Here is a 21,366-nt window from a genome sequence, read left to right as displayed (position 1 = left end):
TGGAGCCATTTAATTTTTTTACATTAATGGTATTTAAGACATTTATTTGGTAATTACTTCAACTTAAAATTCAAGTGTATAGAAATTTTCTTTCTACCTCTAAATTTATTATTGCATTTGTAACAATGTTATCGATGAAACAATGGATAGAAAATCAAATAGGCTCAAATTTCAAAAACTAAAATGAGAAGTCCCGAACACAATTACGTTATTGGCATAAGAAGGAAGCGACATGGAGTAAAGTTTCCCAAACATCCATTCCTAACAAATCATGGATGAAAGAAAATAAAAACATAATATATATACACACTCGTAACAACAAAACTAGGTTGCAATGTCGTACTTAATATGCTTAAGAAGCACCGGAATCACGGTATTAGGGGAGCTTAGTTGTGGCAAGTGCCCGTCTGACTCCATGACTTCAACAATTGAGTTGCCACCGAGGTTGCGGTGGAGGTACTCTGAAACGACCACTGGAACCGCCATGTCCTTCATACTTTGGATGATGTGACAAGGGACGGTAACGAAGCTAAGTATGTTTCTCATGTCACTTTGAAAGATGGTCTGCGCCACACTCAACGCTATGTCTGGACGCATGTTGAATAGAGTTCGACTAAACTCTTGAACTGCAACAGAGTCCATGTCGCCACCAACAGCTAGCGGGGCAAAACCAGAGCACCAAGCCTTGTAATTTGACTGCATTGCTTGGAATAACTGCTCTAGATCTTCTTGCTCAAAGCCTCCAAAGTAGTTTTCATCGTTTAAATACCTGTGAAAAATATAAGTATTTATAAAGGAATTGAATTTTAAAATTTCGGTCGAATGAGTTACTATTTAAAAAAAAGTTTGCACACCATACACGAACTTCATATTATAAAATGAGACAATAATAATCACAAATTATAACAACAAATTCATGGCCTCAAATTTTCGTATCATAGTAAGTCCCAAACTCTGGTTTTAAAAAAGCCAATTGAAACATTTTCTTCCCTAATTTAGTCGTGATTTATAATAATAAAGCTTTATAAAAAGTTATTTGCACTTTTTGAAAAGAAAACACATTCTTTTCTAAAGAATTATTGAAATGTTGGTCAAACTTTACAACTTTCCACCACATACAAACAAAAATAAAAAAATTATTTCTACAAATGTCAAAGATTTTACTATCATTTCAAAATTCTTTTTCTATACTAAAAGGTAAAACTATTAGATAATTATTTCCATAAAGATTACCTTACACCCTCTTTGTTTTTATTAAAATCTCAAACACAGTCCTCTCAAACTTGTGTCTTTTTCTTATTTTATTCACATTAAAATAAGTTACCTCCCATTATGTAAAATCATAAATAGCTTTCAAACTCCGAACAAAGAATACGTAAAATCATAAATAGCTTTCAAACATACATATATTTTTTTTATAAAGGTAAAAGATTTGAACATTTGATTTTGAAGTTGATAATATAAGTCGAGTTAAACACATATTGATGTATGCTATATTTTAATTTTGTAATTCAAATTCAAACATTTGAATTCTTACCAAATTAAAAAAAAAAAACAAAATAAAATTTAAAAAATTTAGGAATAAATAATAAAAATAGGAAAATTTTTAAAAATAACAAATTTGATAAAAATAAGCTATAGTTATCACTGATAGTCATTGATATGCTACAGTGATTGAAGGCTATCAATGATAGAAACTAAAATTTTGCTATAGCTTGTAAATATTTTAATTTATTTTAGTGTGAATGATTCGTCCATTTCTTCCGTTTAAAAAGAAACCGATGAAAATATAGTTTAAGCTTAATTTAAAAAATGAAAAAAAAAACGCAAATAATTATCAAACCTAATTGAATTAAAAAAAAGTGACATTTGCAATTGCAACTATATGGATTTAACAAAATAATAATGGAATACAAAAAATTACATTAATAATAAATTTTAGTTGGAAGGCAAATAAATTAAATTTAATTATCAATAATGAATTAAAAATTAAAAAAACGCATACGTCATGATTTATTCCTACGTTTACACATCATCTTAACCACAAAAAATTTATATAAAAAAACAATAATTAAACCAAAAAATTCCATACCGGCAGTAGGGAGGCAGGGGGGAGGGGGGGAATGAAAGTACCTTGGGGAAGGTGAGAGCATAATAATCTTCTGGAAGAGATCAGGGCGAGTAATGGAAGCAAGGGCGCCGATCATGGCGGAAACAGAGTGACCAAGAAACACACAGGAATCAACATGAAGTTCTTCCAAAATGGCGAGAAGATCATAAGCAAAGCCTTCAAGAGTTCTGTACCGCTCGAAATCGAAATAATCAGGATTAGTAGTTCCGGCACCCATGTTATCGTACAAAATTACCTTGTAATCATCAAGTAGATGTGGAATTAGGTGTTTCCACACCGATTGATCTGTTCCGAATCCATGCCCTAGAACCACAATCTGCTGTCCGGCCCCTATTACCTTCACATTCTGAGCATCCTCCGCGATTCCCATGCTTTGATTTTGAAGAAAAACTGTTGCGTTTGCGTTTTCTTGATGGGTTGTTATTTATTCCGGTGGACGACGAGGCATCTCCATAGTCACACATATTTATATTACACAGATAATATCGTTGTGTCCGGGTTTCTATCCACTGCTCCCCGTTCTACTTTATCAATCCTTATATACTTTTATTCTCTTTTTATAATTCTTAATTTACCATCCAATAATCTAATCAAATATATATATATATATAAAAGCAAGGGGTCTGCAGAAGACTAACTTCACTAGCTAATGATAGTGGTACTGTAAGCATAAAATTGAGGAGACGAGCCTCCGTTGACTAAGAGTGTTCATGGTTCGGTTTAGTTCAGCTTGAAATTAAAATGACAGTGAAAAAAAATTCATTTAAAATCGAACTAAACTGCTTATCTGTGTAAATCAAATCGAAACTGAGTAGCTTATGCATAAATAAAACTAAATCGAAACTGAGCCACTTATGCATGAATAAAAATCGTACAAAAATATAAACATAGATTAAATTAATTTGTATAATACCTGTCTATAATATGCAAAATTTTAAACCAATATAAGAATTAAAAACATGATTTTCCGACTTTTAGAATGAAAATAAGGGTTTGCATGTCCAAGGATGGTCTTCATCTCTCTATGTCATTCAAGTTTCACTTCCAATACTGTCTACTCTAAAGTAAGTTATATTAAAATAAGGTTGTTCAGTTCGGTTTTAGAATCGATTTAATGTCTAATTAATCGAATCAAACCGCATAAGAAGCGGTTTCAATTTAACACAAACTGAATTGAACCGCATGCTTTCGATTTCAATTCGGTTGTTGTTTGGTTTGTCAATCAGTTTGGTTTTCAACTATTTCTTGAACACTCCTAACCTATAATACATATATTATAATTGGTGTAACCTTCCTTTTAAGATGTGAAATGTTTAATCCTCGTTTTCATAATTGTTGTACTAAAAAATATTAAATTTTTTGAGTCCATGAAGCTTTAAGATGTTACTATCCTAATATTCGTTTTTGACTATTTGTTTCTATACTTTTTTTCTAAAAAATATCTATCAAAATCAATATTTTATTAATATATTCAACCAAATTAATTGGGATGTTTTTAACTCTTTCTTAATTTTTTTTATTGTTATTATAGAACTCAAAAAGAAAAAAGAAAGAAACCTTTAGTACTGAAAACCAAACTGATTGGGTGAATATATTCTCAATAGAAATGGGTAATGAAACCAAGGCAGGAAGAACCAACTAAATAGCACATCATGAACTCATAAATCACTATGAGTGTGGTTGTGAGGTAGAATAATATAACCATCAACAATCCAATAATAACACATTCCATTTTTCATCTTCACCAAAATTTCAAATCGGATGATATTTAGTAAATATTCTTATTCTTTTTACTATATCTATTTGTAACAAACTGTCGTAACAATAAATTAAAAAGAATCGTAATGTAGTTGGGTCCTCAAATGCATCCTCATCTCTTACGAGACCCTCTCCTCACTTCCCTTAAATAAGAAATATTTGCCCCGATTAGGGTCGAGTACCTATAGGAACATGAATATTTCCAACACAAACATTAGAAATAGTAGAATACTCGACCATTAATATTATTTCCTCGTTTGATTCTTATTTGTACCAAAGACTTTTACTCTTTTTTTTTTCTAAGAAAAAAGACATAAAGTCATGTGTTTAAACTCATGAAAGTTTAATCAATCAATGGGAATAAAAATATGTCGGAACTATCTTGATACGATTGATTTTGTGTATCACACTTTGCAAAAAAAAAAAAAAAAAAAAAACGACCATGGTCCCCAGTTCTTAATTCGTAATTACATCCTGTAATCTCTCGTTAGAGAAAAGTGATATCTAGATCCAGATCCAAAATCACTACTCAAGATCCATATCCATATTTTAAAAAGTTAAGTAATTTTCTTTTGTTCGTGATTTTTGTTAGACCCTATTTAGAATATTAGAGTTGGCGTTTTTGTCTTTATTTTGTATTAAATTAACTACAAATATAAAAACTCTTTATAGCAATTTCATTACAAATTAATATGAAAATAAACAATGCTAATGAATTTCTAATCATGTTTAATACTCCATTTAACAACTTGGAAACAAATCAATTTTATGGTAGTGGTGATGAATTGTAATTGATTTTTATTATGATTGAGTAAGATTTGATTACCTAATGGAAACAAAAACGAATATTACAAAAGATTGAAAGAGTAAAACAAAGTGATCAAATGAAAGAAAATGAAATCAGTAGAAGATATTATTGGTATTAAGATTGTTAGTATATATTATGCAATAAAAAAAATATATTGTTCCTAATTATATGCTTACAACTTGTTTCTTTATTGTAAACATCATCAAACAAATCTCATTCTTTCATTTTCTATGCTTGCTTCAACGATGAAAAATGAAATTCATCCCTTGTTGTAACGAAGGACGATTGATATTCACTATATGATTGAATTACCGTAACACCCCACGCCTAGGATCCCTAACAGACCTACCAACATCATTCTTACTTGTCTTAACGACTTATTAAAATGAAAGTCGTCCCCACAAACCAACATGAATTCTTTTAGAATGTTTTATCATCACTTATATGCATCCTAGAAAAATTCACAGAAGGTCACCTAACATATAATTGTTTCGAGCTAAGCACGCTTAACTTTGGGGTTCCTATGATCAAGCAACCGTAAAGAAAGATGCACCTTGTTAGTATAGATAGTAATTTTTTAAAATTATTTTCAAGCCTTTTTTAACCATACTTTCATGTCATTAGGATCTCTCTTATTTAGATGTGATATTAGTTCATTCATGTCTCCCTCCTAAACTCAGAGCGTTACAGTTACAACCATATTTGTTGTTTTTAATCATCTACGTTAACTAACAAAGAAATTGGCTTCATTTAATTATATTTGTTGTTATTTTCGTAAGTCCACTAATCATATGAGATATGTACACAACTAAATCTAAAATCAACAAACACAACATATTTTTTTCTCTCCAACACTCTTGAATGACTTCATGTACAAATTTTACCATTATCATTAGCTATCTCGACCAGTATTACGATTACAAGTACAGTTACCGACTAAGACTAAACAATAAAATAAAAGTAGGGGAGAAGGTAGAGTAAAGAAATGGAAATATATAATGAAATTAGGTTTAGAAAATAGGGAGTACAAGAAGGAGAAGATATTTAAATGGATATTAAGGGTAGAGATTTAGTAAAGAAAGAAAGGAGAGGTGAGTAGTGAAATGTAGGAATTAGGATACCGACCTTTTAATAAATAGGGAAAGAGATAGAGATAGAGAAAGAGATGGGGATGGAGATGGAGATGGAGAGTCACATTTCATCCAACCACCAGACGGCAACCACGTGGCCAAGTCATTAATGAGTTGCTACCCCTCCAACCACTTTAACCATTACTTATTCTTTTCTTCTTTAATTCAACCATACCTAATAACCGTTTAATTATATTACTTCCGAGTTTTAATTATTTTCTTCCAACTCATCTTTTTTCATTCCTTCGTTAAAGAAAAAAAAAAATTAAGAATATTATTGATGAATATCGTGTTTTGATTTGAACCCGTTAATGAAAGCTTGAATTTCGTGGTTCTTGGGATTTTTTTTATGGACAATACTCATCAAGATATCATTTTTCTTCGTTGGTCTTTCCATAATCTTATCATAAATCCAAAACTATTAATTGCCATCAAAATATCATTTTTGTTGATGAATCTTGCCCACGATCTTTTGTTGGTCTTTGTCCATCAAGAAACTCTATACCTATCAAGAAAATTTATTTTCAAATATAACAAAACGAAGAAAAAGAAAAAAACAAATATGGAAAAAAAATCACATTCTATCTATTTACAATATAACCCCATGGTTTAGTTGAGAGAGAGATTGTGAGCAATGGTCCAATTGTTCTCATTTTGGGCCAAACCCAATGGATAAAAGTCTCTATGTTTCATCATCAACTTGACTCATTATTTTGAGTACAAAATTTGAAGTATTCTTCTACACATTATTGGGAATCTTTCTACCTATTCAAACCTGTTTTCTCCAATTTTGTCTATTTGCATTTTGAATTTGGAATATTTTGGATTCTTTCTTCTTCTTTTTTATCCTTCAACTGCCCCTGTGGACCATCTTAACTTTTATATATATATATATATATATTCATCACACTCCACGTATATTTCATTTGAAGATTTAAAAGGGTCTTCAAAATACGAGAAGGTGCCATTAGGGTTAAAAAGTTTGTATAAAGCACTTCTCTAAACTTTAGGGTTGTAGTAAACAAGTGAGAGCAATCTGTGCGTACTTTAATTGTGTGTTCTGTTTCTAGCGTCAGATAACAAATTCAAGACATTCCAACATTATAAATATATATAAATAAAAAGGTTTTAACGTAGTTGGTTTAGATAATATGAACAGGAGAACACTCTCGATTTTCAATGCTGAAATAGATAATATATACTTAAAAGATCAGCTTCTTGTTAATCAATCTAAATACTAATTTAATTAAACCATGCATTCATTAAATGTAAATTAAGAACTAAAAACATGTTAACGTTTATTAATAATTCTTCCATCATTTTTTATCTTGTTTAGAAGAAAATTCATTCCCATAATTACTGGTAGCAGACAAACAAATCAACATCATAACTAGATTTGATTCCATTTAGTGATCTAAATGTCCATCTTTACATATATGTTCATATTGCTCCCCATGTCCCTATATATTCTCTTCCTTTCTTTGATCATATGAACACCTCCAAATAATTCTTCACCCACTAAACCTACTTCCAACCAAAATAGCCTCTAAAGTGCTCTTTTGGCCAAACATATACCTCTCTACACACACACACACACACACATATATATATCATATACATTTGAGCTTACATCTCTCCTAACTATTATTTTCATACACCTTTCATTAGTTGTCACTCTTCACGACAAATCCATTCATCTTTAGGGTAACTAAAGCTTAAAATATAGATGCTCTCACACTTTCTTTCACAAGTCATAATTTTTTCTAACTCACAGGTTCACAATAATATACAAAGAATATTACATAAACAATAAATTAAAGGAAACAGAAAGAAAAAATAAAAGCAATAGAAACTACCCAACTTTACAGTAATACAACTTTCTCTTTTTTAGGTTGAATTTAATAACATCTGTCTTTCCTAACACATTTAAATCTCTTATTATCTAAATTAGTTGAAATGAAGAACATAAATATGGTAGAGTTAGTAAAAGAGATGTTTAATTAGATGGGTAAATTGAAAAAAGAGAGAAGTTTGTGAAAAGAAATTTGATGGTCCAAAGAGAGACATATACTGTAAATTGTTGTCTGTTTGTCCATATATATTGATGAAAAAAGGTGAGTTTTTGTGGCATTTAACTTTGAACAAAAATTCTACCTTTCTGTATTTTCTTTTGTTCATCGATCATATCAGCTTTTACTTTTTGTCGGTGTGAAAATAATAATAACTTGTAGTTTAGGCCTCGTGAGAGTTCACGATTATTTTGAATAAAAATCCCACTTTCATAGCAAAACAATAATACCAACGAAAGAAAATTAAATGTCACACCTTCTTCATCATGAAATCCCACCTCACCACTTAACTCATACTTTCCTCTTTTTCTAAAATTTCCCATAATATTGTATATACTTTTCCTTTTCCTCTCTCACCACAAACTCAAAGTCTCAATCATTTTCTAATTCCCAAGTCAACCTAATCATCATCCCCCCACCATAAGTAAAATCTATTTTAAACATAAACCATTACATCTGTGTATGTCGTTTCCATTCATTATTATTGATTTCAAACTCTTTTGTGGGTTTTCTTTTATCCTTGTTAGATTTTAGTCATGAAATAACGTTGGTGATAGATAGTTGGAATGACTTGATATATCGCTCTCTATAGTAACACGATATTACTAAGTCTTAAGAAGTCTCTCTACCGTAGGTAAGATACCATCAAATTATCTTTTCGGACGACATATCTCCTCTATAATACAACTTAATTAACCATAAAATGTTGTGTATGTCAAACCGTACTTTAATAAAAGAAAAATGTTGAACTTAGCTCAAATCTACATCGATCAATTAGTCTCAATGAATTAAAAAGGAAGAGAAAAGCGAAATTAGTAAGTGGGAATTTAAATGATTAAAGTAGCAGAGAAAGGCATGCATGAGGGAGAGGAAAATTGTTAGTTAAGTCAAAATTAAACGTAACGGCTCAATTTATTATCATTGTTCTTCTCCAAAGGTTGCATGCGAGAGCTGCTTTAGCCATTCAAATGTTCGACGATGTGACACTCTTCTTTCCTTTTCCTTTTCCTTTTCCCTAATTTCAACTTTATTATCATCGTTATTCTTTTTATTGTTTTCCAAAACGTTTTCCCTTCTTATTCTATTCTTCGATCCTGTCGTCGTTGGTACTGTCTCAACTGATCTTTTGCAGCTCACCACACCCAGAATTGATGCGGTTGTTTTATGCGCCGTCGATGTCGTTGTCGTTGTCGTCGTTGTGGTAGTGGTGCGAGTTTTGAGATCGTGAAGCTCCATTCCTGGCGTTCGGAGAAGTCCGAGTCGGAAAAACTCCCATCGAGAGGAACTCCGGCTCCGGTGGCTGGATGTTGAGAAGGATCTGATTTGGGGGGTTGGACTTGGGTGAGAGTGGAAAACGTTGTTGTTTGAAGGTCTTGGCTTTGAGTTTGTTGGAATGGAAATGGAATTGTTACTTAGACTTGATGACCTGCAACAACATAAACAAGTTCACATCAATATTTTTTCTAAACAAAAATTGCTACAATTTTTCTAAATTTGTTACTTCTTCACATAACATCCATTTGTATTATTCTTTAATTTGATATAAAAAATTTCAAATCTCCACGTTTGGACTATCTACAAGTTTTTCTACATCAATCGTAGTCTATCTTCGTGAACTACAAATAAGAAAAAAATTAACTTTTTGAAAAGAAAAAAAACTATAAATTTACGATTGATCACTTAGATGGCCGTCTACTTCATTAAAGGTCTTTTTTTTCTTTTTTGCAATATTTTGAAATATCGTCGTTTCTAACCGTTTAATTAGAGATAAAAACAAAAGTTTGAAGAAATGATCGATTAATGAATGCATGATAAAAATCTATGAAAAGTAACATTAACAATAAAAACTTCCATTAAAACGATCCTATTATAAAAAAGTTAGAATTTAACCTCTAATACATCATTCAAATTTATCTAATTAAATTTGTTAAAATTTTAGTATTATTTGTCAAAATATTTTTTTTTTCTAAAAGACATGCATATTGATTATTTAGAAAGTTTAACAAATTAAACTCTAACATAACCAAATTCTAATTACTTACTAACAATTTTTATTAACAAATACCAAATTACAAACACCTTTAAACTTTCAATTCTATGCAACGGTTCAATTTCAACAATTAGGTGAATACTCTTTTTTTTTTTTTTTTTTCATGAAAGTTGGAGGTAATAATTGCAATTTACCGGCCTAATTTAAGGCAATAATTTTCACAAGTTGGCCATAAAAGAGTGTATTAATATAAATAATTTGATGAGTTTGATGAAAGGTTAAAGTACGTACCTTGAATAATGGCTTCTACTGCTACTGCTACTAGTGCTTTCATTTCTAAACCTCAACATATTATTACCATCCATAGACTCCGATCTACACCATAAATTTCCATTATTATTCTGGGAATTTTCAGAGCTGAATGAGAGACGTAGAGGGAGCATATGTCCTTGAAAGAACAAGTCATCCGCTGTCAACATAGGAGACGGTGGCGGCCGCCAGTGGTTGAAATCAAAGTCTTGATCAGTTTCGACGACCGTGGTCGATACCGATCTCGTTGGCTGCTGCTTTTCTTTCACAGGAAGATCACACAGAGACAATGCTTCTTCTTCTTCTTCTTCTTCTTCATCATCATCATCATCAATTTGGGTCTCTTCTTTATCTTCTTCTTCACATCTTTCATCTCCATGGCAGCTTCTTCTTCCTATTATCTTCATTACCTCACTTGCAAACTTTCACTCTGATCTTTTCTTTTCTCTTTGGAAAAAAACAGAGGAAGGGGTTGAGATTTATATATGTGTTTGTGTGAATGAGAAAAAAGAGGATATTGGGTGTGTGAGAGAGAGAAAGATAAAGGAAAACTAAAGTATGATGAGAGAGTGAGAGAGAGAGAGAATCTATGAATAAGTTTGCCTAAAGGTTACATGAAGGGTCATATCAAAGCCTATATGGATTATTTTAGCATTATTGATAAAAAGATATATATATATATATATATATATTTTGATCAAATGTTCAAAAAAGAATTTGTATGGTTTTTAGATTTTCTTTTTAAATATAGTTTTACTTTTAGTGAATGATTTAGACTTTGATAAACTAAGAGATGATGATAATAATACTAATTCTTGTAGGGTTTAGTGGTGATTTATATATTAAATAATATTTTGGAGCAATGTTTTTTATTTTTGGACACAATTAAAAATTAATTAAATGAAAAATGCTTAATCATATCTTTGTATTCCTAAGTCACTATTTAGACTTGAATTGAATGAATTGGTTTTGTGGCCAACTTTTAGGTTTGATTTATTGGACACAAGTTTGTATATGAGCTTAGGTTAGGTGTTGAGCCATATATCAGTGGTCATATTTCGACTTTAAGTCGATCATAAGCGAAACATAAGGTGTTTGAATAGACTTTTAACGAGTCAATTGCCAAAATTCAATTATTTGAAACAAGATTTCGAGGATAGAGGTAGGGTTTAGATGAAAAGGGGATGAAGAGAAGAGTGGAGCATGAAGGTAAGGAAAAGCAATTTCAGTTTTTTGGTGCTCTCTAACATGATTAAAGGGTTTGTATAGTTATGGCAAAAGAGAAAAGGATTGGTTGCACACTTTGCTTTTCATTATAAACTTTGTTATGTGGTTGTGGTTCAATTGATCATTGAATGCTGAAAAAGGAAGTGTATATATATTATTATATAGAGGGTTGGGTTTGTGTAAAGGTCATATGGCTTCTAATTGGACAACCAAGAAGGTTGTTTTCAATGGCTCAACTTTCATTCTTTTGGTGGGACTAATCATCAAACGAATGTTAAAAATAAATTGGGATTTTTATTTTTTATTTTGTTATTAGATCTTATTGTGCTTAGATATTGTTTGCATTACAATGAAAGTAATTAGAGATTCAAATTAGATTGAATTGATGGAAACTCATGATTTATTGTGCTTAGATATTGTTTGCATTACTATCTATTGATCATCTTTTCACAAAATTTTAGAGTTTAATAAGTTTGTTGTTATCTAAGTTTGAGGTAATGTTAAGGTGCAACTCATGTTGCATTTATCGATCTCTATGCTATCTTTTCTTTTTCTATTACGAACGAAATGATATAGCAAAATGTAAAAAAAAAAAATTGTAGATGTAGCAAAATTTAAATCTAGTTTTTGGAGTATAGTAGTAATACAATGATAGGCTAGATCGTTGATAGAAATTTATCACTACTAGAAGTCTATTGGTGATAGAATCATATATTGATAGATTTTTCTACATTTAAACTTCTTTAAAAATATTAATTAATCAATACTTAAGGATAGTTTATGGCAAAGATTATCTAAGACTATAACAACCACCTCTTGCTATAGTAAATGTTATTTAAAAGTTTCTAATTAGTTACTGTAAACACTATTTCAAAACTCCAAATTTTCTATAGTATTTATTATTTGCTACAATTTTTATTATTTGACATTTGTTATTTTTTTAATTCTTTCCTACGGTGTTTACTATTTTCTTACCAAACTAAAATAGTCTACACACCAAACACACTTATAATTCAAACTAAAATTATCTACACTCTAGACATAAATTATTCTAATCAAACTATAATAACTTAGTCATGTCCCCAAACACCCCATTAATTACAGGGTTGTATCAACTCAAATCTAGCAAAATTAACAAAAAATTTATAAATATAGCAAATAGATTTCTACCTATGCATTGAAAGATACAAGTAGTAGTTTATCACGGTTTATCTATAAATGACAACACAATCTTCCTTAAAACAATTATTATCCTAAAAACAAAAGGTTCAAGAGATGACAAATATCTCATTGATTTGACATTTATTATGATAAGATAGAATTTGTGTGGAAAAGTTGAGTCCTAATGTTTTCCAATAAATTAGGGAAGAAAACCATCCATAGAATAGGACACATACTTAAATTCCCATATATGGTTTGTTTAAATTATAAATTTTCTTTTACTAAATTTTCAAATGATTGTGAACTACAAAATTAGTAAAAATAATTATAAAATATAACAAAACTATATTACCTCAAATCCTTTTTGTTCTATAAATATCTGTTCTTGTTAGTGTTTGACATCATGGATTGGTGAGACATATATATATATATATATTACAAATGGTACTGTGAACAATACAAATAGTTGAAAATAATTCAAAATTTAATGTAAACTTGAAACTTGAGACTTAATTTGATGTGTGAAAATATCTCAAAAGAAAATATTGATAAATAAATAATGTGAAATGGAGAATTTTTTAAAAGTTGAGTGATATTAGAGTTTTTGTAAGAATTTGGGCATGTTTGAAATTTTAATGAATCATCACCTTTTGATAACGTCAACTGCTTACAAATTTACCAAAACAATCCATCGTCCTTTGTTACTCATTCTCACTCAATGTAATACTTAAATTTACCAAAGTTATGATGTTTATCTATATGATATGAAAAATTTTAAAAGAAAATGCACTTTATGTATTGTATGTATATCAACCTTCTATTCTATTCAGCTTACGGTAAACCAAAGCTCACTTCTTCAATAGTACTTCTCTTTCCATCAACTTATATAACAACCAAAACTTATGAACATTCTAATGAAAAATAGGACTTACAATTAATTGGCAAACTATGTAGAATGGAACACTTCAGGAGGATTGTGATCTTACTTGGAACAGAAACCAAAGTTGTTTTTGTCAACATTACTTCCCCAGCTTTGTATTTACTTGATCAAGTCCTCCCATTTGCAGTATTGTCCCCCAGCTAATGCTCGGTAAAACCGATCCCTACAGTAAACCGGTCTTCCGTCGGCTGCCTCGGCCGCTGCCGCAGCAAGCTCATCGTCGGCCAGGACCTCAACTGGTAACCGAAGCAACTGGTCTTTTCTAAAGACATATAAACTCTAAATTACAAAGAAAAACATATGGAAAGAACCCCTCTCAATCGATATTGTCATGCCATTTACCTTAAATTGTATTTTTTGTTGATGTTTGAATCTGGATTAATGCTGGATGGTAAGCTTTGGTTTGACGAAAATGTGGTTTGAAGAAAATCCTCTACTGGTGTAGCAAATATGAAAAATAATACACCTGAGACAAGAACAATCCCTGTTCCAACTAAAGTTTGTTTGAGCATGTTGATCACTGGTTTAACCTGCAGTTTTTGTTTTTTCCTTGAAGTTTTAGATAAATAAATAGTATTTTGTATTAGAATAAGTTTTCTCTAAGATGTATTAAGTTGGTAATGGATAAATACCTTGTAAGATCCTAACAATCTATCTCGAGCCAGAACCTACAACCAACATGAGAACTTGAGAAGATTAAATTATCATTACCAACAAAACTATGGTTAATTATACATACAGATTTTGTATATTCTGATGACATCATATATATTGAAAGACAAACGATAACGAAAGATAAATCAAGTGTTCGCGGTATGTGGACCCTCGTCAACCTCTCAATCTTGAGAGTACTCTCAAGCCCTAATTCACACTCCAAAGAATTAATTGTCTACCTTCGCCTTTCTCTACTCGATACTCACTCTATTTAAAATCAGCAAACCTAACAAACTCTCTAACTAATTGTTAATATATCCTTATAATATCTCAATTAACATACCTATCAATTCCCTCAAAAAGTAAGATTACAGCTATTCAAACGGGTTTAAACATGATGATAAGTTGAGAGAAGAAAATAAAAGTATGGTAAGAATTTACCTCGGGTGGTTTGACCCACATTTGGCCATCATACCAACCACTCTCTTCGTAAGGTATTACTGCTGACAACAGCCTATCTCCCACATAACTCCAACCCTGAAACCACAATACCATCATCTATGCTTAAAACTACTAATACTTCTCAAACCTTTTCAAAGTTTAAGCTACTAAGCTATCATACGTTTAATTCTTTCCTTTACTTAAGCTTGAAAATTAAGAGAAGCCCCTACCCCAACAAATGGATTACAGTATAAAGGGATAAGGAAATGAATTGCAAAAAGCTCGAACTTACAATCTTTCATTCTAACATTTTGTTAAACTACCACTAAATCTCAAAGCCAATGCAGATAGGCCAGGCATATTTGCAGCATTTTTTAAAAAGACATTTTGAGTCAGCTCAATATGTCAAAATTAGCTAAATGACTTATTTTTCAAGTAAAACACTTAAAAATCAAAGCTAAACACACCCTTAATCTTTTGTACATAATACCCTTAACTTCCACTGCCATTGCCAGTTCAATTCATATGACTTAACCTAAACCAGAACTATAATAATGGATATTGAAGAAACTTGCCAGATATATTCTCAAGACAATCAAGGAAACGAGGAGAAGAGTTCCAATTCCAGCAGCAAGCACAAATCGCAAAGGTTCCTTAAACAAACAAAAGTGTAAGCACAGAAATTAAAGCTGGGTCGCTAAATTACGAGCTTTTTTCAAATTCAGTACTATTAGTTTGTAAGGTACCCGCGAAGGATTGAAGCTTGCGGCCGCAACAGGGATTCCTAACACTATGAAGCTTCCTAGCCAAAGCCCTCCAAGGCGAAGGAAGAAAGGCGCTGCTCCAAGCTCCCCCCATGAATATAATGTCGAGTCTTTTAGAGATGAGTATTCATTCACCTGCACTCCCACACATATTGTGCATCATAATTCAATAGGATTGCATTTGGTTCCTTAGATTTTAAATGTTCCAAGATTTAGACTTACTTTCAAATTGATTTGTATGATTTGGCCAAAGTTTCTATTTGATGTCTATGATTTATAATTTTCAATTTAGTTGTTCTAGTTCAGTAAAACTTTACAATTGTCCTTGTCATTATAACATTAACCTAAATTTTTTTACATGACAAATTTGGGTTATATTAAGACTTAGATTTAGGAAAGAGTAAAGAGGGAAGGAAATAGGCGGATTTTTCAACTAGGCAACACACAATTTAGGGATGACTTATGAGACTTAACTAAATTTACATAAGACCAAATTGGAAATTTTATCACTATGGGATCAAATTGAAACTAAATCAAAAGTAAAACGATTACTTTGAAATTGAAAATTCAAAGCTATTGAGACCAAATTTATAACTATACTTAAAATCCATGGATCAAAATTGTATATTGTAATTCAACTTTTTTCATTTGAAAATTACATTTTTTATCCTTGAAGTTTGGTTTAGGTTGCATTTGGGTCGGTGAGCTCTCAAACTCAACAATAGGTTTGCAGACAACAGACCACGAGAGGAAGGAAGAAAAGAAGAAGATGGAGAAAAGAGGAAAAGAAAATATATCAACATGTTTTCTTTGATTTTAATCATTAAAAAATAAAAAAAAATATTTTTTAAATAAAAAATACACATCATCTTTTTTGTTAGAAATTAACGGAAACCCTGATAGAGGGACTGAAGGTGCTACCGAAAGCAAACCTCAGGGGTAAAATTGTTGAGTTCAAAAACTCAATAACCCTATGCAACTTAAATCAAACCTTAGAGAGCAAAAGTCTATTTTTTCCTACTACAATTATTGGAATTAGATGAAAACTATATTTTTAAAGATTAGTCTCATGCAAATGTAACACTACCGCATTCTGCCAATTATACATTAAACAAATTTTCTTCATCATGATTGTGAGACATCTTGTCTTGTAGTTTTGAATCCACTTTTTTTCATTTTGAGGATTTCAACTTTTACAAACAATTTCCTAGATCTTAGCCTGATTTTAAGAATAAAAAAGAGCAGATAGATGTCGCTAAACTATAATAGTATATATGCAGTTTGCTATTAAAAAACTATAAATGTTAAAATATAGTACTCTTTTTAAAAGCCATTCATCACTTATATGCTTTAATAATGTCCATTATTTTAATTGATAACAGAATGGATAGTCATGCTTATGCTAGATCACAATAAACAAGTCGCTAATCGATTGCTTTAACTGTTATATTTGTAGTATTTATTTCCAATTAGCCTAGACTTGCAACTACCCATTATATAAAAATGAAACTACTTTATCAAGATTTGAATATTATTAACTTAATTACCAAAGATAACCTAGTCTACTTTTAGTTGTTCACTCTCTAACAAGGAGTGACATTTCAACTTCGACTAGTCTTGACACTTGTCGAATCTTTTGTTGATGGACATGTATCAATCGCTTATTAGATCAACAAGTATGTTAGATATATATATATAGAATACTTGTTGGGTAGGCTGAAAAAATATGTATGATAATACTAATAAATTTTACGTGTGAAATACATCAAAATAAACGTCCCCTTAGTGTCTAAATTTAAAAAAATGGCTTGTACTGTATCCGTGTCTCATATACATGCTTCTTAGCTCACTCTTCCCCTACTCCAATTTTTTATCAAGAGAAATGTTTAGGAGTTTAAAACAATGTTTAATATCTCCAAAATTTGTAAAAGAATATTGAATATATGCAAGAGAAAAAGCATAAAATTGAATGATGAATAAATTATAGAAAGGGTATTCGATACCGGGCGTTGTTCAAAGGGGACTTCAATTTCCAAGCCAGGGTCCCATTTCTGGCCGGAAAATCTGCCACCGCCGCCGTCAGTCTGATCATCCTTCAAGGCTTTGGCCAAAACCCGTGGATTCAGCCTCCGATTTGGCCTTAATTGAAATCGAAAAGAGGTCGTTACATTTTTATTATCGCGAATCAGAGAGCAGCAACTAGTGCAGTAGAGATTAAGGCGAAGCATCTACTTGAGAGTGTTCTCCAATTACAGTGAGGTTATCGGAGAAGAAAAATGGGAGCGACCCGTTGGAGAATTTGGGGTTTTGGAAAAAGATTTGTCGATGCGTGGATTGTTTTGAGCCTTTCATCGGATAATCCCCAATTGCTTTTGGATTGGAGGATTTGGGTTTTGTTCTTTGATTTTTGTGGCTGCGAATTGGGGTTTTGGGTTTGTTTGTTCAGCGTGTGGATGCTGCCCCTTTGCACGCGGCTGCCTGCGTCTTTCTTCAGCCTCGCCGCAGCGACTTGACCCTTTCATGCGCCTTTGTTCGACCCTTTCGTCTATGGTTTAGGATTTCGGTTTGGTTTGGTTGGGTTCCGGTTTGTCTTGACTCAATTTTCAATTTTACAATAATAATATTGCTTCGATTCAATTTGGTTAATTTTAAGTTCTTCTCATTTTAAAACAAATCGAACTAACGGTTTTGTCATTTGGTCTAGTTTGGTCGATTTTAGTATTCACCTAAGTTAAAACTTCGAGAAGAATTTTCAAAGTCACGTAACAAAATTAAACTTGTAACATATTCAAAACTTTCAAAAGTGAAACATTATGGAACATATAGAAACTAAACTCAAAACTTTTAAGTTGAATTTATATTTTAGTTAAACTTTTAAAAATGGTATTGATAATTAGCGTAAAGAGATGACTCTATCAAATATTTGACTATGAAATATCCATTTTACTTAATGGTTGAACAAAAGATTTAATTAGGAAGATTTTCTAACATAGAGAAAGGAAGAACACAACTTTCTATAAGATTTAGGTCGGGATGTTGATACTTGTAATGTAATAATTGATAATTTTGAGTATTGAGATTGAGTGGTTTATTTAATTTCTTTCAACTCTAGAGTTTTGATGTAAGTTTACGTAAATTTACTTTTATACAATCAAGTTAATCAATTTAAGGGTTAATTACGTAACGGTGAATTTGTTTGAATTTGTTGTTATTGGCTGATTTAACTTGGTTTAATATGAGTTTAAATGTGAGAAGAAGTGAGTTTTTAGATAAAGTTGATAACATTTTCATGAAAGACGTAATGAAAAAGGTAGTGTATGAGAGGGAAAAGTTAAAAGTTAATGATTTAGTGGAGGTAATTAGTGTTTGAAGGTTAGGTAAATTTGCAACACAAGAATATATCAAAGTTAGTTAAATAATTAGGAAGTGGAGATATAATAATAGGCATAGAGAGAGAGAGAGAGATATAAGTAAGTGTGTAGTGTAGTGTAGTGTTGTGATGTGTTGTGGGCGTGGGTGAAATTTGAGGGAAAATGCAGAAACTTGTGGCTAATTGGGAATACAAATTTTCATGTGAAACTGTGTTGCTGTGTCTCTATGTGTACAACATTCCTCTTTTTTGTCCAATTACACTCCTCTTTTATACTTATAAAATACTTCAACCATTTTAATCAATCCATTTCTCTATTATTCAAACTCACGTTTCCCCAACTTTTAACTTTGTGTTTCGCATGTTTGTGATATGAATTGTGTTTGATAAGTTCATAGTTCTTCAATGAGTCTATTTGACAAAAAGTTATGTTGATGGTTTAATGATATGGTTGATATAAAGTTGAAAGTTTAAATCTCGTTTAGTAAATTACTTGAATTCTTAACTAACGTGTTTATAAACTTAACGACCAAATTGTTTAAAATAGTAATAAGGATAGCTATAAGCTTTTAAAATCTGTCTTGATTTTGTAAAAGAGTAGTTACAAAAAGCATACATCGTGACGAATTTAGTATAGATCAAGAGGGTATTGAAAGCATCCAATTTTAAAGTGTATTCTATTATTCAATCATTTTTATCATAATTTTGAGACAATAATAAATACTTCATAATTGTTTATATATACATATTTTAAATATTTAGAAAATAGTATGATGACATTTTTCAATAATAAAATGAAACGTGTATATATATATATATTTAAATTAAAAAAAAATAGAAGAGGGAAAAGCAAAGGGCCCACCGCCCCATACGGTTGCTCGTCCGTTCGCCGGCAAGGCGTGCTGTTTAAACGAGAGAGATTCCCTCCTCCGCCACCTCACCTATTAACCATACATTTCTCTTCTAACCTTTTCTTTTCCTTTCTTTCATTATTATATTCTCACACTCTCATCTCTTTCCCATGTGATCTTTATAATTACAATCATTATTTCCTTTCTTTTATAGCAAATATCATAATTCCTATTTTCCATTTTATGACCTACAACATTTGAAATTGATTACAGGAATTGAACTGGTGGTGTCTCTTAGTTGGTTAATAAGCTTAAATCATGGCATTCCTGATGAGTTAGGATTAATATGTAACTTTTTGTTAGGTTTAAGTTGATATATGAGAATTGAAAAATGGACTTTTAAGGTATTATTTTTTTTTTTTTTTGTTGGTTTTGGAAAATTGAGTTTGAAATATGTTAAATAAATTTATTAGGCCAACAAACAAGGATCTGATTTGTAAGTGCACACTGGGACCCACCTAGAGTCTGACATAATTTCATTCTCTATGGAATATTTTTAATTATAGATTAATTAATAATATTAAAATTCCAATTTGAAGGGGTTTTAGTTTTCCCAATAATTCAACACACAACTTCCCCCACACTCTCATTTGTCCCCTTTTTTAATCAATCATTTGCCAAAACTTTCAATCTATTTTATTTATATTCCCAATAATATGTGTTTAATTTGTCTAAATAGTTCAATTTTAGTGCTAAAAAAAATATGTATGTATCAAACCAAAAATAATTCCACAACAATCTATTATATATATACAAAATTAAAATTAAAAGGTTAAAAGTTTAAAATTTGAAATTTGAAATTTGACGAGAAAGAAAAATATAATCAAATTTGAAAAAGAAAAAGGGTTCTATGTTTTAAGTTCGGTTTCTAATTTGATCCTTAAGTTCAAATGTTGCATTTTGATTGTTAAGTTTTGAGTTTTATTCCATGTAGTTCATATTTCAATTTTGTTTCAATTTTTACACTTTTACTCTTTCATTTTTATGTGATCACTCACACTAGCTCCACCATTATGTTTATTAATTAATTTTAAATAATTATGAACGAGAATTTTAAAACATATTTTAGTAGTGATTAAGAAATAGTAAAATTTAATAAATTATAAATTTATTAATTCTATTAAACTATTTAATAAACATTAGATGCAATTCCAAATATAACAATGAAGGATACATGTAGCAAAATTTAAAAAGAAAATGTAGATATAACAAAATTTAGATCCAACTTGAGCCAATAGGTGATAAACTATATTGCTATAATAGGAGTCTATTATGCATAAAATCTATTACTGATAGAGTCTATCACTGATGAATTTTATTATATCTGCAACTTTTTACAAACGTTGTTTTACACTTAATTATTATCATTTTAAAAATAAAGTTTTCAAATACATCAAAATATTTACAAATATAGCAAAATATCACCGATAGATATGTTGATAGACAGTAATAGACTACTATCATCTATTAGATATACTTTTAGTAATTTTGTTATTATATTATTTGCTATCGGAAGAAATATACACTCCAACAAATAGGTTAAATATAAGTTTTTTTTTCTTTGTAAAATCCTAATTGATTTGATTTTGAGCTCTTGAGGTAATCCAAGAGGTACACAAATGTGGTACGTCATCATCAAATTAAATCACTTTAAAAAGCTATTACTTAGGACTTCATAACCACTTTCTCACTTCAAAAAATAT

At 30.5% G+C, this 21,366-nt stretch overlaps 3 protein-coding genes across 4 annotated transcripts; all 3 read right to left on the bottom strand.

Annotated features, from left to right (window-relative positions):
* Nucleotides 1-143: 143 nt before the first annotated feature.
* On the bottom strand, nt 144-2,592 carry LOC101211935 (probable esterase KAI2). The gene is made up of 2 exons (XM_004149652.3): nt 2,134-2,592; nt 144-769 (listed from the first exon to the last, which is right to left on the bottom strand). The coding sequence occupies exons 1-2, from the start codon at nt 2,499-2,501 to the stop codon at nt 325-327; spliced, it is 813 nt and encodes a 270-aa protein (XP_004149700.1). The 5' UTR covers nt 2,502-2,592; the 3' UTR covers nt 144-324.
* Nucleotides 2,593-8,658: 6,066 nt separating this feature from the next.
* LOC101214997 (homeobox protein 6) lies at nt 8,659-10,788 on the bottom strand. Its single transcript, XM_011651014.2, has 2 exons — nt 10,178-10,788; nt 8,659-9,322 (listed from the first exon to the last, which is right to left on the bottom strand). Exons 1-2 carry the CDS (start codon nt 10,600-10,602, stop codon nt 8,815-8,817), a joined length of 933 nt encoding a protein of 310 aa, XP_011649316.1. The 5' UTR covers nt 10,603-10,788; the 3' UTR covers nt 8,659-8,814.
* A 2,519-nt stretch (nt 10,789-13,307) lies between these two features.
* On the bottom strand, nt 13,308-17,910 carry LOC101211698 (protein CONSERVED IN THE GREEN LINEAGE AND DIATOMS 27, chloroplastic). Of its 2 annotated transcripts, none has more exons than XM_011651015.2 (7): nt 17,386-17,910; nt 15,365-15,517; nt 15,194-15,271; nt 14,619-14,714; nt 14,156-14,191; nt 13,866-14,053; nt 13,308-13,780 (listed from the first exon to the last, which is right to left on the bottom strand). In XM_011651015.2, exons 1-7 carry the CDS (start codon nt 17,608-17,610, stop codon nt 13,756-13,758), a joined length of 801 nt encoding a protein of 266 aa, XP_011649317.1. In that variant the 5' UTR covers nt 17,611-17,910; the 3' UTR covers nt 13,308-13,755. The 2 variants fall into 2 exon arrangements, with proteins under 2 accessions (XP_011649317.1, XP_004149699.1); XM_004149651.3 differs by having other exon boundaries at nt 13,308-13,785; nt 17,386-17,904.
* Nucleotides 17,911-21,366: the final 3,456 nt, after the last annotated feature.

This window comes from Cucumis sativus, chromosome 2 (assembly GCF_000004075.3).
Source record: "Cucumis sativus cultivar 9930 chromosome 2, Cucumber_9930_V3, whole genome shotgun sequence".
Taxonomy (NCBI): domain Eukaryota; kingdom Viridiplantae; phylum Streptophyta; class Magnoliopsida; order Cucurbitales; family Cucurbitaceae; genus Cucumis; species Cucumis sativus.
Note: the sequence above shows the minus strand (reverse complement) of the source record. Positions and strands in the feature narration are given on the sequence as shown.

What these genes read in the sequence shown, in the direction of transcription:
- LOC101211935 (XM_004149652.3), bottom strand. Translation starts at nt 2,501, where the DNA reads ATGGGAATCGCGGAGGATGCTCAGAATGTGAAGGTAATAGGGGCCGGA. An exon ending in ATGCTCTCACCTTCCCCAAG is followed by an intron (nt 770 to 2,133) that starts GTACTTTCATTC and finishes TATTTTTCACAG; the next exon opens with GTATTTAAACGATGAAAACT.
- LOC101211698 (XM_004149651.3), bottom strand. Translation starts at nt 17,610, where the DNA reads ATGCTTCGCCTTAATCTCTACTGCACTAGTTGCTGCTCTCTGATTCGC. An exon ending in TTGTCTTGAGAATATATCTG is followed by an intron (nt 14,715 to 15,193) that starts GCAAGTTTCTTC and finishes TTGTGGTTTCAG; the next exon opens with GGTTGGAGTTATGTGGGAGA. An exon ending in TGTGGGTCAAACCACCCGAG is followed by an intron (nt 14,192 to 14,618) that starts GTAAATTCTTAC and finishes TGTTGGTTGTAG; the next exon opens with GTTCTGGCTCGAGATAGATT.
- LOC101214997 (XM_011651014.2), bottom strand. Translation starts at nt 10,602, where the DNA reads ATGAAGATAATAGGAAGAAGAAGCTGCCATGGAGATGAAAGATGTGAA. An exon ending in AGTAGAAGCCATTATTCAAG is followed by an intron (nt 9,323 to 10,177) that starts GTACGTACTTTA and finishes ATGTTGTTGCAG; the next exon opens with GTCATCAAGTCTAAGTAACA.